Source organism: Anabas testudineus, chromosome 24, assembly GCF_900324465.2.
Source record: "Anabas testudineus chromosome 24, fAnaTes1.2, whole genome shotgun sequence".
Classification (NCBI taxonomy): Eukaryota; Metazoa; Chordata; class Actinopteri; order Anabantiformes; family Anabantidae; genus Anabas; species Anabas testudineus.
In genome coordinates, this window is record NC_046632.1 from 6754977 (window position 1) to 6772513 (window position 17537).

General features: G+C 41.3%; 2 protein-coding genes across 4 annotated transcripts; one reads left to right on the top strand and one right to left on the bottom strand.

Annotated features, from left to right (window-relative positions):
* The first annotated feature begins 12 nt into the window (after nucleotides 1–12).
* LOC113149349 (ectonucleoside triphosphate diphosphohydrolase 5-like) lies at nucleotides 13–6647 on the top strand. The gene is made up of 14 exons (XM_026341423.1): nucleotides 13–81; nucleotides 1630–1877; nucleotides 2312–2391; nucleotides 2654–2797; nucleotides 3284–3359; nucleotides 3838–3873; nucleotides 4205–4293; nucleotides 4393–4475; nucleotides 4797–4858; nucleotides 5205–5306; nucleotides 5586–5729; nucleotides 6023–6079; nucleotides 6272–6387; nucleotides 6506–6647. The coding sequence occupies exons 2-14, from the start codon at nucleotides 1652–1654 to the stop codon at nucleotides 6587–6589; spliced, it is 1299 nt and encodes a 432-aa protein (XP_026197208.1). The 5' UTR covers nucleotides 13–81; nucleotides 1630–1651; the 3' UTR covers nucleotides 6590–6647.
* A 758-nt stretch (nucleotides 6648–7405) lies between these two features.
* On the bottom strand, nucleotides 7406–17034 carry znf410 (zinc finger protein 410). 3 transcript variants are annotated; one of them, XM_026341421.1, is made up of 12 exons: nucleotides 16936–17034; nucleotides 16492–16578; nucleotides 16356–16407; nucleotides 16122–16254; nucleotides 14600–14785; nucleotides 13533–13754; nucleotides 10950–11109; nucleotides 10065–10246; nucleotides 9382–9471; nucleotides 9093–9212; nucleotides 7964–8083; nucleotides 7406–7532 (listed from the first exon to the last, which is right to left on the bottom strand). In XM_026341421.1, exons 3-12 carry the CDS (start codon nucleotides 16386–16388, stop codon nucleotides 7432–7434), a joined length of 1347 nt encoding a protein of 448 aa, XP_026197206.1. In that variant the 5' UTR covers nucleotides 16389–16407; nucleotides 16492–16578; nucleotides 16936–17034; the 3' UTR covers nucleotides 7406–7431. The 3 variants fall into 3 exon arrangements, with proteins under 3 accessions (XP_026197206.1, XP_026197207.1, XP_026197205.1); XM_026341422.1 differs by lacking the exon at nucleotides 16492–16578 and having other exon boundaries at nucleotides 16356–16433; nucleotides 16936–17028; XM_026341420.1 differs by having other exon boundaries at nucleotides 16492–17028.
* Between the last annotated feature and the right edge of the window lie 503 nt (nucleotides 17035–17537).

Here is a 17537-nt window from a genome sequence, read left to right on the forward strand (position 1 = left end):
CGGTGATCCCTGCAGGGGACGACGCGCTGTGACGTCACGGGCAGTCAGCTGTGAGAAGTGTGCTGCTAGTTGGACATCATGGTGAGCCTCAACCGTGTCTAGCGCTCAGGAGAAAAAAAATAGCTTCATTAAGTCGGCTCCTGTGCTTGTGCTGTGTCTTTGTGGCTGTTTTCAGTGTTGTTTTTTTAGTTTTGATTTTAGATTTCAGCTCTGAGAGGAAATGCTGCACCGCGCGCAGCAGCTAACACTCAAGTTAACGTTAGTTAGCTAACGGTAACCGGCCAATCTTCACCGGTTGATATAAGCTAACGTTACGCTAAAGTCAACACACCACGTATTAACGTTATAGTCATTATACCGCCAAGTGACTTTCTACGTATATATGGATACTTAAACAATTTCAGGGCATGAAAACTGTATTCACTGTGGTAATCGTTAAGTTTTGAGATGATGCTAGCTAACGGTAGTGGCTAACGACTGTAGTAGCTAACGTTATGAATCTCCAACAGCTGACTAAACAAGTTATAATACACCAGAATAAAAACATAATTCGAGTTTGTTTTCTAGAAATCATGAAGTTTGTGTGTCCCCGGACCTCTGTTAGCCTGTTATTTTTAATTCGGTTTCTATTCAAATGAACCTCCTGCGCATGCTCACAGACACAGTCCACACACACATTAGTGACAGTGGAGACTCTTTGGACCCCTGCAGTGAGTGGGTAGATTTCGGGTTTATGTCTGTCAATTCCCCACTAAAAGAGCAATTAAAAAAACAAGTCTGACAAGTTAAACCTTAGAATTCCGTGAAGCAGCTGTGGAAAATGCAGTTGAGTTGTTTTGCTCAGCCTGAGAGCCTGCTGTCCCCTCTTTAGCCACAGATAGACTTTCCACTGATTCTCAGGGGAGAAGAGTAAAACCACTCACTGACCTGCTGCAGACACTGCTGCTTTTTGCATGCACCCACTGAGAATGTATGGTGTGGTGTATTCTGACGTCCTGAAGTGTTAAAAGTGGTGTCGTGCTTCATTTTAAAGTCATACAAATGAGCAATAGTCAATAAAAACCATGAGGAATCTGTAGTTCTACAATAACTCTTCTTTATAGCATCTGAAACATTTCAGTGATAAATGAATAATAAATGAGTAAAGGGACAGACATGCAGGCCCAAGTAAAATGCTTTCATTCCCGTATGCTTTTTTAAAATTTAAATCCAAGCAGGCTGACAGTGTCTCAGCACAGGTACGGCACAGAGCGGTGCTTGTTTGAGCCTTTAAAGACATTTAATTTAAGTTTTGTAGAGAGATGTTGAGACATTTTTGAGTTGCTGTTTATTGATTAAACATCAAGTTCAAAGAATTGAAGTCTACCAGCTTGAAAATGTGATATTTTCTAAACTGTATGCGGGAGCTGAGTCAGCAGTGAGAGGGGCTCATTTTGGGATGTGTCCCTGTGGTTGGTTCGAAAGTCTGACTGGGTGTGGCCAAATTACCTGGTGTAAATAACTTAACTGCTTCTTTCTCCTCTGTTTCTTGTCATGCTGTAATTGGACATCTCCCAAAACAAGTGAGCAAAAGTTTGCGCTGTTTTCCTGAACAGTTCGAAACTATTAAAATAAACTATACTGTTACAGAGCTCTCATCTCCAGCGTGAAGATGAAGCCCACCATGCCGCTTCTACTCCTGGTCCTGCTCAATGTGGCAGGACAGAGCCAAGCTCAGATCAAGAACTCTATCCTGGATTTGACCAACAGCATCAGGAGCATCCTTCCCAGCCTCAGCCGCCCAGCAAACCACAGCCGCATCTTCTACGCAGTGATGTTTGACGCAGGGAGCACTGGGACACGCATCCACGTCTACACGTTCATCCAGAGTGTATCAGGTAATGCTAGGCAGAGCCGGACACTGGTCTCTGATTACTTTGACCTACTTTTGTCTGCTGGTTTACCTTTTTATGTATTTCATATCATATCAGTATGCAGGAGGAGAAACCTTTCAAACAGCAGCCATGTCATACTGTATTAACATGCACTGTGAAACAGTTAAGAAAGAAGAATTGAAATTTCCTTGACTTTCCCTCTATCCTCACAGCCTCTCACATCTGAACACCTCTAAATATTCACCTCAGGAGACTTAGGTTATACTTGACTTAATTTACTTCAGTAATAATCCTATTTTTCTGTCAGATTCAAGTCAGCGTGCCTCATTTTGAATAAGGGGATATGTTCTGCATATGTATGCTAAGCAGATTTAGGCCTCCTAATGCTTTTAATAGCTGCTGCAAATTTGATGTGGGTGGATCTTGTATCTTTTTAGAGAAGCTGCCTGTTTTGGACAATGAGATGTTCCATTCCATAAAGCCTGGTTTGTCAGCATATGCTGACTCCCCTGAAATGGTGAGTTCATTGTAAAATCTAATCAGTTATATTGAGCCAAAGAGAAATGGTCTGCTGGCTCTACATTGTCTTCAGAAATACTGCCAATAGCATTTCTCTGTGGGAAATCACATTCCTAATGAAAGTAAGTAGGAAGTGAGAAGAGCGAGATGACAAACAAGTGGAGGTTGTTAGTGTTTTCTCAGCTCTAACCAGTCACCCTGCTGTCAAGACAGGTCTGTGAAGAGCTGTTCTGTAGTGAGCATTGTCTCTGTTTTTGAAGGGGGGACACACAGTGAGGATGCTGTTGAAAGTGGCCAAGAAGACTGTGCCTCGTCTGGAGTGGAAGAGAACTCCAGTGGTGCTCAGGGCCACAGCCGGACTCCGGCTGCTGGCCACAGAGAAAGCTCAGGCTCTTCTGGACCAGGTAAAAGAGTACGATGATAAAACTTGACTAAGACTTGAGATCGGATGGAGATCTCAGGAGTATCGTTTACACAAAACCAAGATTCTGTAGAGTGCAGTTCTCAGTCGTAGGGGAGCTGGTAAGCTCTACATTGTCTGACGCTTTCCAGGGAGGGAGCAGGCAGAAAAAAAAGGGAACCTTTTTAGTGCTATGGCAGGTGGTACAGAGAGAAGAGGAAAGGTACTGTTATCAGAGTAGTGTGAGCTTAGTGAGGACAGCTCTTGTGGAGGTGATAAAATAGTAATGGATGGCCCTGGGGCACCTTGGAAGATAAATGATACTATATTAATCCACCTGAGGGAATTAATTAATCCCTTCAAGTGCAGAGCACCTCCGGATGAGCTACCATTACAGTAGATAGCATTAAGGCCATTTCTCTACTGCTTTCCCTTTGCACCCTTTGTGCTTTCTCACTCTCGCCGTCTTTCTCCTTCTCCTGTCTCATAGGTTCAACATGTGTTTGATGAATCTCCCTTTTTGGTCCCAGACAACAGCGTCAGCATAATGAACGGCACAAATGAAGGTAACGTCTGCCCACCCCCTGCCCTTACAAGCAACACATCCGTCAGTTATCACAGCCACTCATGTTGTCGCTGCAGTACTTTGTAGGTGGCAACAGTGATCCTTTTGCCCTAGTTTTAGTGTGTGGTACAGTTTCTGTAAGGAATCTTTGTTTACTGCAGACATTTAACTTAATTGCAGTAGAGTGCTGCTGTCTTTTATGATGACACTTGAAAACAAAATTACTTTTCACCACAAAGATAGCTGTGATCTTAAAGGGCCGTAATTATGTAGTGAAAAATGTTATTGTCTGTTGTGCCTCAACATAATTCACTTGTCAGCATTTCAACCTTGTTTTTATAGCTCTCACTCACACCTTAGTATGCGCGGTAACCATTGTAATTCCTGGAAAAAAATGTGTCTTTATATCTTTTCTTATATCAACTTGTATGTTGTACCTGAAATAATGGTTCGCTTGTTTGCTAATTTCATAAATGTAGGAATCCTGGCTTGGATATCTTTGAACTTTCTAACAGGTAAGTACTATCTGCAGCTTTGCACCAGATAATTTGTCCTGATTACTTTGTTTTCTGAGCTTTTCTACTGTATATCCATGTTGAAGTCAGTGTCTGAAGTTGTCCTAGAGTCTTATTATAGAACTGTGTTCAACAATACAGGCTGAATGTACACTGCTACAATTTCTTTGCCTAGAGGGGATTGCTCTGATCTTTATCAGGCTCAGAGTTGGGATTATATGCTTTTGGGTTGCACATGTGCCAAACAGGCCTTTTGAAGATATCATCTGAGGTATAACTGATTAGCACTTCTCTGTTGTGGCTGCTGGATTAAAGTAGGGAATGTTTTCAGGTCACCTGAATGCACAAACCAAGAAGACAGTAGGAATATTGGATTTGGGAGGAGGATCCACACAGATCACTTTCCTACCTAAACAGAGGGTCTGTGGTTTAAATGCATGTTTAGAGATGTTGTCTAAAAAATTTAAATTAATTCTTTAGCGGTTTCTAACCCACCGCATCTTTCATATTAAACTGCAGAAAACCATCGAAAGTGTTCCTGTTGCTGATTACGTTGCCAGATTTGATATGTTCAACTCAACATTTGAACTGTACACTTACAGGTAAGTTTTACTTATCTGTGTTTCATAAAACATAGTGCTTGTTTATTCCTGATTTGAATCACTCTAATTTAAGGTAATTTTAACCTCAAGTAGACATTATACTACCTCTGAGATTGAATATATACTACAAATGATGTTGTAACTCTTTAACATCACTTGATCTGTTTTACTTAGAAAAACTTCTCTTATCTTCTTAGTCATTAGGACATGAATAATAAGCAGACACCATTTGTTTGGCCTATTTTCAATATGACAGATTTGTTAAATACACAGTCTGTGAGTGGTTTTGTAACTGCATAGCAATCCTTTTACTCTTACCAGTTACTTGGGAAATGGGCTGATGGCAGCACGACTGGCCACGCTGGGCGCTTTGGGTGCAGAAGGTACTGTGCTGTACATGTTGCCATTAGCTGTGGGTCAGTGTTGTTCATTGTGAGCATGTCTCTGAAGGATACTAAGACACAAGTGTGAGCCTGTTCTGCAACTGCTCTCTTCTTCCTCTCTTTCCTGCCTATTTCTCCAAACACAGAGAAAGCGAGGTAACAAGAGAAAGATGTTTCTGTGAGGTGCTCTTGAAGTGCTGTCTTCCTATAAACAATTCTAGCGAGACCTTGAGATGAATCACAGAAGGGCTTCAGAGAATATTGCTAGTAACTGAGATCTTAAGTCGGTCTCACACCTTCATCACGTTTGAGGCAGTAAAATTAAAGTCATTCTGTGCTCTCACAGGGTTGGAGTGGCGGGTTTTTAAAAGCTCGTGTCTGCCAAAGAAGTTCAGGGATGAATGGAGCTTTGGGGGTCTAACCTATCATGTTAGCGGGGACCCAGATGGTAAGATCCTGTTTAAGTATAATCAGTCAATAGTAGCATCGATAAAAAGCTACTTTTTGCACGAAAGAACATTTTTGAAACGTCCTTGATTTTCCTTGTGAATCAAAGGGGAAAATACGGTAATGAGCCGAATACTCAACATTAAATTTTGTCACAGCAATGAAGCCCTCAGCAAGGATATTAGCAAAGGCCACTCAAATGGACTTAATGAATTACGCATCATTTCATAATGTTACTCCAATATAAGATGCATAATTTCCACCACTGTCTCTTCTGCAGGTTATTCAGGATACAAGCTCTGTTATCAGGAAGTACTTAAGGTGGTGAAGGGGTTTATTCATCAGCCATATGAGCTTGAAGACAGCAATGTTTTCTACGCATTCTCCTATTACTTTGACAGAGCTGTGGATGCAGGCCTTATCGGTGAGCACACGCACACTCTGTACACACCTTACATAATTATACAGACCCAGCAGGATGTTATTCCAGTACTAGACAGAAGCAGGAAAATGTGAGTCATCTGCACCTGTCTCTGTGGATTTGACAAGCTATAGGTATGTAGTTATTAGAGAAATTGCTATCCTCTGCTAGTCGGAGCTGAAAGGCCACAAGCTCTATTATCAGTATTATGGAAATGTGCATGTAGATGTGCTCTTATAATGAATGGTATAACATTTAAAATGTGAGTGATGACCCCCGATCACCTACTATTGCAGATGGAGTCCAAGGAGGGATGCTGGAGGTCAGAGATTTCAAGAAGAGAGCTAAAGAGGGTGAGCTGGGCAAAGCAATGCATCATTACTATGACAGATATTATAGCTCCCTGTGCTTGAGACACAGTGTGCATCTCAATAGTCTGGAGTTGTGTCCTCACTGCTATCTCAAATCCTGCCTCCATCCTCTCAGCAGAATACAGATGACTGATTATCCCACATAACAGACATGATTCCCTTTTATTTGCTCAGTGTGCAATAAGATGACCAAGTACGCTCTCATCAGTCCTTTCCTGTGTCTGGACATGACCTACATCACTTGTCTGCTCAAGGATGGATTTGGGTTCAAGGAGAGCACGGTGCTGCAGGTGAGGCAGTATTACACAGACTCTAGAATCTACACAAAAATTCAGTTTCATTTTTATTTTAATAAATTAAAAAGGCATTTGACTGATTTGGTGGATCCCTCCCCTCCCCCCTCCTTAGTTGACCAAGAAAGTGAACAACGTGGAGGCAAGCTGGGCTCTGGGAGCCACGTTGGACCACTTCTACAACCTGAAGATCCACTGAGAAGAAGTATGAAACAAACACTGCTGGTTTGGGTGGTCTTCAAGAACAAACAGTAATGTGCAGCACCTTATCTAACAGCCCCAGACATCTGCTGTCTCATAAGGGCAGAAAGAACCTCATGAGTAATTAATTTTAAAAAGCAATTATTCGCAAGTGTTAATATACTGAGCGGTAAGTGAGCAATGTGAAGCCTTACTCAGAACAAGTGAAATAGAGGTTGACATTTGAGTGAACGATGTTAACAATAACTCTCACTTAATGTAGAGGATTTGGGGCATTACTGGATATTTGTTGGGAGATAAATATTTTTGTGTTTTACTCTGGCTGATCAACAGAAGGCCTGGCTGGTTGTGCTGTGCATGGCCAGTGTTTACGTGCATCAGTGTGATAATGTTTTTATCAGTTATACTGCCTAGTGTCTTATTATTACTAATAAGGAGAATGTGGTAAATGTATGTCTGGTTAATTTGACTGTCAATCTTATCAGCCATTGGAGTTTTAAGTAAAATTTAGTGGTTTTCATTTGAGACGATCACTATTTCAACCCTCACACTTGTGTTTGCAATGATAATTCACAGTCCTATTTTCATAAAACCTTTTAACCCGTCTCATTATTTCTTTGGGAGTATTTGTGTTGAAAAACTTGAGGAAAAAGGTTGTTTGTACAAACTCTGCCATTTCACACTTGCCAAAATAAAACCATCAATGGTTTCTAATTACAAATATCTACAGGGGTTATAGTCAGTGATTAATCTATTTACAGATAGACGTCTATGTTTAATCCACTGTGACTAAGTCTAGCACTGGTGAAATACACAGTGTGTGACGTTCGTCACGGTAGACTACAGCAACGCCACCACATCTTCTCCATATGCATGGCCTTCGGTCGTCATGGTCACCAGTTCATGTTGCTGAGAGAGAACTACCACTGAGTCTGCAGAGCCTGTGGAAAGAGAACACACATACACAGAGCCAGGTTAAAAGAGGACAGGCTGCCTAGTGACATGAGTGCTGCTTAACAGTAAGATCAGTCAATCAATCAGTTCATCTATAGTAAAGAGCTTAAATGAGAGAAACCCACTCTTTCAGGACTAAAAACTTAAAATGATACATTTGCCTGCAAACATTGAGCTGAACAGTTCTGTACAAAGATAACTGCTGCCTGAAATAACAGCAAAGCTGAACTGATTGTCACAAACTGTGATTAAAAACAAGACAGTCACCAGCTGAGTCAGCACCCCTGACATTACCACAACATTATAAGCTTCACTCAATTAGTGTTTACTGCAGGGCTGCTGTTGTCAGATGTTTGTTATTACATATGTAATATGCATATATCATATTTGGTTTTGTCATACTTGTGCAGACGCCTACCTGGTGATCGCAGCATAGCATGAGGAAGACTCATGGGTTCCACGGTTGTTGTCATGGTCACCATAGCATCAGCGTTCTCACCGTCAGCCTCGAGCAGGCTGCTCTGTGTCAGAGCCTCTCCTGTCAGTGACAAACAAACGTCTCAACACAAAACAAGTACGAAGTGGAGAGTGACACACACACTGTGTGCAAACCACAGGCTCTACAGGAACCAACAGTCAATGTTCAAACAAAGTCTGCTCTCTATTGCTGACTTTCCAAGTTACCTTTTGACCCATGTGTTCATTTTCTGTTAAGGACTGTTCTAAAATAGCTTATTAAGTAATTTATCTAGTCACTTCTGTTATAAATAACAAAGAAACTACGCCTCTGTGGTGAAGCTGCATCTTTCTTTGCTCTGCTTTTTACAAAAGACCGGCCTCTTTAGGGACGCTGACCCGAATAAATCTGCTGTTTATACTTGGAGCTTTGGCAGCGCTTCCTCTGTGGTGATTCAGCTGCGGTGCTTCCCCTCTGCTACAGAAATGTAACAAGGAGGTAAATGTGCTGTCTGCTCTGATTGCTTGATGCTGAGGAAAACTAATTTCAGCTGATTTTGTACAATTAGACCATATGTTTGTAAAGAGCTCATTGAGAGACATTTTAATCTGTAGAGGTGCTGAAGCTCACACTAAAAATAGAGGCAGGAGTGGCAGGGTAAATTTCCTACAGCTGCAGTAGAAGCTTTACTCAAGTACCCACTTGTTTATCTCAGTAATTTGTAAGGTGAAGACAAAAAGATGTTTGAAGGGAGGCAGGAGAAGTTTGAAGATATGATTTTCAGTTACTGTGCCATTGTAACTTGGCAATTATATACTTCCGTGATGAATTTGACCCCATCACCAGAAGTCTAACGGGCCTGTTTCTACAGTAAAGTTGTGCAGTTCAGTTACTGGCACTGGCAAAATTAATTGATTCATTTAGAAGTGTGAAAAGTAATTAATAATTCAGGAAATGTTTCTTAATATAGGCTACTAGAAACCAACAGCATTTTAAATAGTGTAAGATACATAATCCAAGGATTACCATATCCATCTACCACACTGAGTCTAGGTGTGGGGGTGTGTGAGAGAAAAAGGAAGAGATCAACCTGTTTCTCTGCTTTCACTGTTGAGACCCTCCTCTCCGTGTCTCTTCCTCATGTGGACATTTCTGCTGCCAGACTGAGAGAAAGTCTTCCCACAGATGCCACAGTGATGAGGCTTCTCGCCTGGGAAACACACACACACACACACACACACACAGACACACTATACGGTGATCCTTTCTAAACTGAAACTAAATCCTTATTTTTTAGAAACACGATTATATACTACGTGTGTGTGCATAGTACAGTCATTACAAAGTATTGCTGCAGCTGTAAACTCTGTTCAACTCACCAGAATGTACGAGCATGTGTTTTCGTAGACTGGAATACTCTGCGAAGGATCGCCCGCAACCATCTGCTTCACACAGAAAGGGCTTCTCTCCTGGAAGCAGCCACCCACATATACATATTGTTTAAGTGCATAATAAACCAACATAATGTAGTAAACTCTCTTTTTACTAGAGCAATGCAACGAAGGTATCAGAAATGAATGTGTTAAAAATGGGGATTTCAAAGACACCAAAACTCTGTGGAAGCGTTGACTGCAGCTTTTTTTGTTCACACTATTGTCTTTGTTTACAGCTGACCTGTTATAATGCACAGGAATGTAAAAAAAAAAAAAAAAAAGTAATATAATTTAATGGAGTGGATATTATAACTGATTGAAAGTTGTTCTTCCAAGCATCCGAGCGAAATACTAATACTGAATACTGTGACCGGCTAACTGCTGCCAAAAGAGAAGAAGCAGACTGCGGAACAGGCCATCAAAAATCTTAATGTCACCTAAATAAAACATGACAGAGTACTGTTACTCATTGCAGCAGAGAATGGAAGCACCAGTCCTGCTGACGCTTCAAATCACCAGCCCTGACTGCACCAAGGAAGCATTAAATAAGCACAGTCAAATGGCGTGAGTCAGTTCTTGCTTCCAGCGTGTTTTTTGGATTTATACACAGGTATCTCCTGCTACCCCACCTGTGTGAATACGTCTGTGGTTCTTCAAGTTTCCTGCAGTGGTAAACTTCTTGCCACAGTTCTTCTCCTTGCAGATGAAGGGCTTCTCGCCGTTGTGAGTCCTCATGTGAACCTGCAGCCTCTGCAGCACATAGAAGCTCTTCCCGCAGCCCTCTGCGCCGCACCTGTACATTCGGTCATTCCTGGGAGCCGAGATAACCAAACAAACAAGCCTCAGTGTCTCCTGCGCACATGTTTCCTTTGCAACAGCCCACCACAAGGTCAGACAGGGCAACCGCAAATAGATTTCCTACACTGATGTTAACAGAACTCATACAGTGCACAAGTGCACACTTCTAAGTCAGCTGTGTTTCTCCTGTTTGCCTACTCTCTCTGCCTCCACTACAACCAACTAGTGGGAAACACTAACTGAGCTGTGATCTCTATGTTTACTTGAACTAACCTACAGCAAATGGCCGTGAAAAGAACACAAGTTGAACTACATCTTTTGTATTTACTGTGGTTTCTCCACTTTTATACACTAAGTGACAACAAAATCTCAGATTTGTGTATAAATGGTCATAGTTGTTTGTGGACACAACATGCCAGCACTTAAAGTGAGCTTGAGTGCTTTAGACTTAAAATATCTGTGTAGCATTTTGGTTGTAAAGAAAATACTGGGTTTAAATTTCCTGAAATGGCTAAGATCCGATTGCACATGTGCAGCTACAGTGTCTTATGACATGTATTAAGAGTTGGATACAGGATTAGCCTGCAAGCTTACATTTTCATTTTTCAATTTAGAAAATGTACCCATATTAGCCTGGATTTGCACAGGGATGAATATTGATGCTTGTTGGGACTACTGCTTGATTCTATTATCTTCTAATGCTGTGGGCGTCTTACCGGTGTGTTTTGAGGTGGTATTTGAGATGAGCCGGCCAAGTGAAAGTCCTGCAGCAACCTTCAAACGAGCAGCGAAGGATCTGCTTGGAGAGAGGGTGGCTGGTCCGAGATGGTAGTTCTCGCTTGTCCCCGTCTGATGTCAAACTGTGTGTGTGGTCACCTAGGCAACCAGAAGAGGAGAGTGAGCAGGGTTGTGCAAAAAAAAAAAAAAAATACAGGAATGCCAGGTGGCTGTCCCCTGGAGCCCAGCTGTAGAAAAGCTAATCATCAGGTACTGACTGAGACCTGCCGAATAACTGCAGCCAAGAGAAAACAACCCAAAGCTGAATGCAATCACTCCCTTTTAACCTGCCTGGACTCCCTACTTTGAATGTCTTTAACAACTCCAATTTTGCAGCATGGCAGCAGTAATGCACCTATAACCGATGCCCTGCTGCTGAAGGAAACTTGTCTAATCTAATGCAAGTTAGTGGGAGGGCAGCTATTACAGTGGCTCATATAGAGGAGCAACACTGAAGCCAGTTACAGGCTGCTGGAGACATTTAATCTAACGATGTCCAAAGTATTTTAAGCAGCTTCTCAACTGGTACACTAGCTCACAAGAAGCTTTTATATTTCTTTCATCTTGTAAGATGATGATAAAGACATCCAGGGCTGAACTCACACAGTAGAAATCTGTCCTTTTTTCACTGTCGGCTACTCTACTCATTAATGGAGATGTAATGAGGTCAAGGATGAACAGGAGACATCATCAGGGGCAGAAAAAGAACATCTGTAAGAGCTCAGTTGAGCTCAATCTGGATTACATGATTACACATGGTTGGTCTGAAACACCCACTTTTTACTACTGCTTAGTTAGTGAATTGCATAAAAAGTGTTTTCTATCCTCCAGCTGGTGCCAAAACACAATGTATGCCGATTTCAAGACACTGACCGCCTTTCTAACTTTATCTAAATAGAAATTGTGACACTGTTATCAATTTTCTAACAAACATAAAGGTGCTGCTAAAAACAAGAAGAACAAGAAGAGTTTTAAGCGACAATCATAAACAATAAGAATAAACCCAGGTTGAGACTGGAGAAAACTTACTATGACCAAACAGGATGGGAATAAAACTTCACTCCTGCATCACTTTTTAACCAGAACCTGCTGCAATTCGACTCAGAAGAGGTTCAAAGATCAGAGATGTAGCTAGGAGTCCTAATTGCTTGAATGTCATGGGTAAATTCTTTAGCTATGAGGCTGCTTGTGGAGAGCAGTTAAAATGGGCTGTGATATAGTCCTGATTCCTGGTGTGGGTCAACAGCTTGCTACAGCGCCGTGTGCTGCAGGAAAGATCACCATCTTAGATCAGACTAGAGGCTTTAGAGAGAGATAAGATGAAAGCATAGATAACTATCACTAAGCAAGCAACAGATTAGGACATAATTTGAGCGAGAAAACATAAACAACCCTCGACAATCGAAGCAAGATCTAGAAGGAAACAAACTATTACATCAATCGAGTGTGTGTTGTTTGGCCGTGTTTAGCAACCTTTCAGGAGCATCCTGATTTCTATAGGTGAAGCCTATTTATCATCAACTGCAAGAGTTGCTACAGCTTAAGGCCAGAATAGGTTTATCTCAATCAGCTTGTTTTACATTATAGTAGGAATCATGCTTAACCAACAAGCTAAAGTTGTTGGATGACTGCCCAACTTACTTATCTGCAGCCACTCCTCCCTTTAACCTTCACTTAACTGAGTAGAGATGCCACTGAGATTAAGAACCTGTTGTTTTATTGACAGCAGCAGTACAGTTTTAGGTTAAAAATGGTACATAAGCTAAAGCTGGGCTAGTTGTTCTCCCTGTCTTCATCTTTGAATTTAACAGAAATATCAGAGAAAAAAAATTACATTTAAGATTTGACAAAAGAAATTGTAAGCATACTTCCCCAAATGTTGAACTGTTCCTTTAAAAAGAACCAGGAGTCATGTTGGTGGCCAGTCTATTATTCTCCACATAACATTAATGTAATGGCTTGATTAATGGATTCACCCGTCTCTCCTATTTGTCTTTATCTAAGGCCCACATTAGCCATATTACTAAAGGCACATCAAGTCCTCAGACACAGCACACCATTATGTACCGAAGCATCATCAATGCTTCACGATAATGTAACGTTTACTACTCCACTAGTCTTTTGTAAGCAGACTTGTAAATCTATCCAGACAAAGCTACAAAATTATTTTGATTCAGAGAATGATGATCAGAAGTGTTGAACACAGTTTGAGTCAGCGCTCACTGCACTACATTCTCATCTCAACATCGACCTTGTTTCTGTTCTGTGTGTCTTTGAGGCCTGCCATAAGTAGAGCAGCTGATGTTATCTTACCAGAAAAATGTGCTGCTTTCTGTGCACGTGCTTAATTTTTTGTTCTTTCACCCTTTTACTAGAAGTTACATCACAGGCCGCTTGCGGTAGCACTGCACATTCTCATGAACTTTAAAATAGTATCGGATTTTTCCGTGAACAGCCAGTTTGATTTAGCATTACATTGTAAACTGGTTAAACATTTCTTTGATAAAGCAAAGTGACTTTACCGTTACTGACACAAGCAGCTCTCGCATCCTGGCTGGCCTTGGCATCTCTTGCAAGCTGTGCCCGTGTGGCAGCAATCAGACTATCGTGTGCCAGTTCCTGTACCCGCAGATACCAGGGAGCGCTGCCGTCTATCCCATAGTCCCGAGATGAGACGGCCTCATCTTCATCCTCCCCGGCACCATCGGCGGCGAAGATCAGGGACTCTGAGGAAGCAGTGATGCCTGAGATGGAAGAAAATGTAGAGGAAGGCTCACAGTCAAACAAGTAATTCAAAGCAAATGCAATCTTTTTCAAAATCATCAATATCATGAGCCCCTCTGGGTCACATTTTCAGCAAGTTTGAATTTAATGTTATGGCTTTATTGTGAAAAGCTAAGATGATGCTGCTGAACAGTCACACAAAAACAATCCTTTATCCATGATTACGATTAAATTCAGCAATAGAAAGGAAGTGATTCCATCTACTGAAAGTCTTTTTCTATCCTTCACATCTCTCACTGAGTCCCAGACAGAACATTGCACACTGCACAAAAGGTATATGTCAGGAGAACAGAATTAATTTTTTGGTCTTCCTGCCAAGAGCTGATGAACCAAGCAAATGTGCCTGCCAAGGATCATTTCTTCCAGCCGAAATAATTCACACTTTTTCATGAAAATGTGTCACCCCATTTCTTTTTAGCGCTTTTTAGCGTGTGTAGAATCAGGAGATGTGGAAGACACAAAATACAGGCACAAACTCAGATTTAGATTTTTAATGTAACACATTTTCACTCTTAGTTTTGTTTCAGCTTTATCATAGGATGACACATTACATGGAAATATAATGGGTTTCTGTTAGGGTTGCATTCAATAAATGTCTGTTTTTTTCAACTGATGACCAAAAACTGGCTAGACCTTATCTTAAAAATGTAGATTAGTATCAGTGTTACTCCAATGTTGCTACCTTAGAAACTATCAGATCAATGTAAGGTCATAATTGTTTAGCAAATACTGCTGCATTGTTCTTAGGGGGTGTAAATGTCTAGCTATGACCAGTTTCTGTGTTGGCAGGTTGGACTTCCTTTACCTTTTGCGAGGTTCAGCAGAACATAGGAAGTGCTGTCTGACTGCTGCAGGTCATGGAGGATGGGTGGGGGGCTTGGTGTAGCACGTGGGTGCGGATGTGTTTGGGCCACTAAAGGGCTTTGCTCTGACACACCTCCAAACTCTGACAGGGAGGGAGAACTCTCGGGCTCATGGCTCAGGCCTCCATCTGGGACAAAACAGAAAAAAAATCCAAAAGTTTGGACTCAGATGTGGTAAACATGCAACTTATCAAAAAAAGACAAAATACTGAAATAAACATATCTGTGTTTGTTAACAAAAAAAGTCCACGGAACACCTTTAACATGTAAACACATTAAATATTTATTATTAATACTCTCTGCACAATCAAATGCTCACAGACAGTCACACAATTCAAGACTCACATGATTACAACTCAGTACATTTTAGATTCTACATTAAAATAGATAAGTATGTTTTAGGATTGATTTTAAGATTTTATTAATAACTTTTAAAGCTATGCATGGCCTTTCCCCCAGCTATTTATCCCAGCTTTTAAAGCCTTATGAGCCTGCACGTAGCCTGAGATCCTCTGGTAGAAATCTTCTGTATGTCCCTGATGTCAGAATGACTACTAGAGGTGACAGAGCCTTTTCAGTTAGAGCCCCTAAACTCTGGAACAGCTTACCCGAGGATATAAGATCAGCTGACTCAGTAACATCTTTCAAAACTCTCCTTAAAACATACCTCTACCGGCGAGCCTTTTGCGATCTTCTGTAAGCTAAAACAAATCTGTCCTTAGGAGGACTCTCCATTAGATTACACGGTCTTCCCAAGGACCGATGTGGTAGTTGTTTGCATTATTGTTTTGTTTGTATAACTGTTTCCTGCTCCCCAACCGGTCAAGGCAGATGGCCGTTTAACTTGAGCCTGGTTCTGCTGGAGGTTTCTTCCCCTAGGGGGAGTTTTTCCTCTCCACTGTTTGCCTAGTGCTTGCTCAAGTTGATCTTGTTGGGCTACATGTGTTTCTTGTCTGTCTTGTGAAGCACTTTCTAACATATGTTTAGAAAAGTGCTCTATAAATACATTTATTATTATTATTATTAATTCAATTATGATTTACTATTTTTTGTTTGTTTGTACTTCATAGTTTTTATTTATAGGGCAAATCTATAGTAATACATGAAGGATTACAGTGTTTTTTGCAGAAACTGCCACTCCAGAGTTGTGTTTTTATTTCCTTTTCAGTTAAACACTGATGCAGCAGAGACTATTCTCTTGGACAACAAACTGCAGAACTGTTTCTATCAGGTTTTGTTGAGCAGCTCACATGAACCACCCACTGTGAACTACTGTAAACTATAATCACTGTTTTTCCTGCAGTGGAACTGTCAAATGTTTGTGCACTTCAACTTTAACAATAAACTGGAGATTCACAACAAAGAACATTATTATTGGTGCCAATGAAAATGACTAAACTCTTGATATCACTTCCAGCATTCTGACCGGTGTTGGCGCGATAAGAGCAGTGAGCATCTGCTGACCTGTGAGCTCAAGGGGGCTGCACAATGAGCTCTCAGCTGGACTCAGCAGAGGCAGGCAGGAGTGTTTGGACTCTGAATCCTCCAGACCCTGCACCAGCGGGATGGACGCGTTCTGCACAAACTGCACCAGCAGCTGAGAGGAGAAATAAACAGTGAGACAAGTCTCAGGGTGTCCTATTACCTTAATGCCAAACTCTTGTATTTAAGATTACGCATGTAAGGTTGTAAGGTTACCTCTGGTTTGGAGTCAAGCTCATCAGAAAGCATGAGTCACCTTGTGTGGATCCTGCAGGACAACATGAAAACATCGACCTATCAAACGCACCCACATTAGTTAATAAAGGCACAACTGAATGAAAACGAGATTTACCTCGAATTTGAGCTGCTAAATTGAAGATTCTCAGTATGTTATAAGTCCAGGCTGCAGGTCATCTTTGAGCCAGAAGCATCACACAAGCTGGGTGGTCGAACAACAGGATACAACGGAAAATCGACGTTAAGTGAACGCCTCAGCTTTGCTAGCTGATAACCAATCAATACAAGTCTTTAAATAGGTTGAACTGGATATGATGTTGATAGCGGTAAAAGCAATAAAAGCTCCACAGTACAGTCGGTATTATCACGCTTTTCCCTGTAAACTGGTGGAGACACAGATAAATGTCAGACTTGTTAACTTAGCTAGCAGGGTTAGCAGTTACTAAAACTAGCAACCGGGGCTAGCAGCCAGATGTTACCTGCCCGGTGTCAAAGACTGGTCACCGTGCGAGTACTTAGTACTATTAAATCTCCAGAACTATGAAACGTCTTCGTTCACCTTGTAAGAGTTGTTTAAAAGCGTGCTACAGCGTGAGAGGAGCTCGATTATTGCCTCAAAACAAGTAGCAGCTTTGTTCTACGGAATCTCTGATGGAACAATGTTAGAGCACTTCCGCGTTTTCCACACAATGACCCTGTATCATGGACACCATCCAGTGGTCAAAAATATAAACTACATTATGTCTCAATTAAAAAGATATGAGTGGCAAAATGCACTTTGGTCAATTGGTTATATTTGTTTCCATAAACATAAACAAATTCAAAGATTGGTATTAAACCTGGGTGGGATCCTGAATAGGCCCCTAAGCTCGGGCCCCGACGTCAACGCCAAACTTTCATGCTGTCACATTTCCTTATGGTCTTTTTCAGTCTGTGGGCTGAATTATACAGGAGGGATAGAGGGCCTTTCACATCCATCATGGTGTATAGTAAAATATATAAAACTGTGGTGTTAAAATAAGAAGAAGGAGCAAGGAGGGATTACTGAAGGACTACTGACCACAGGACAAGTTCACCGTGGAGGTAAGTGTCTGTGTGTGGAATGTTAAAAAGCGCACGCAAACATGTTTTTCAATTTTTTTAATGATTCATATATGCAAT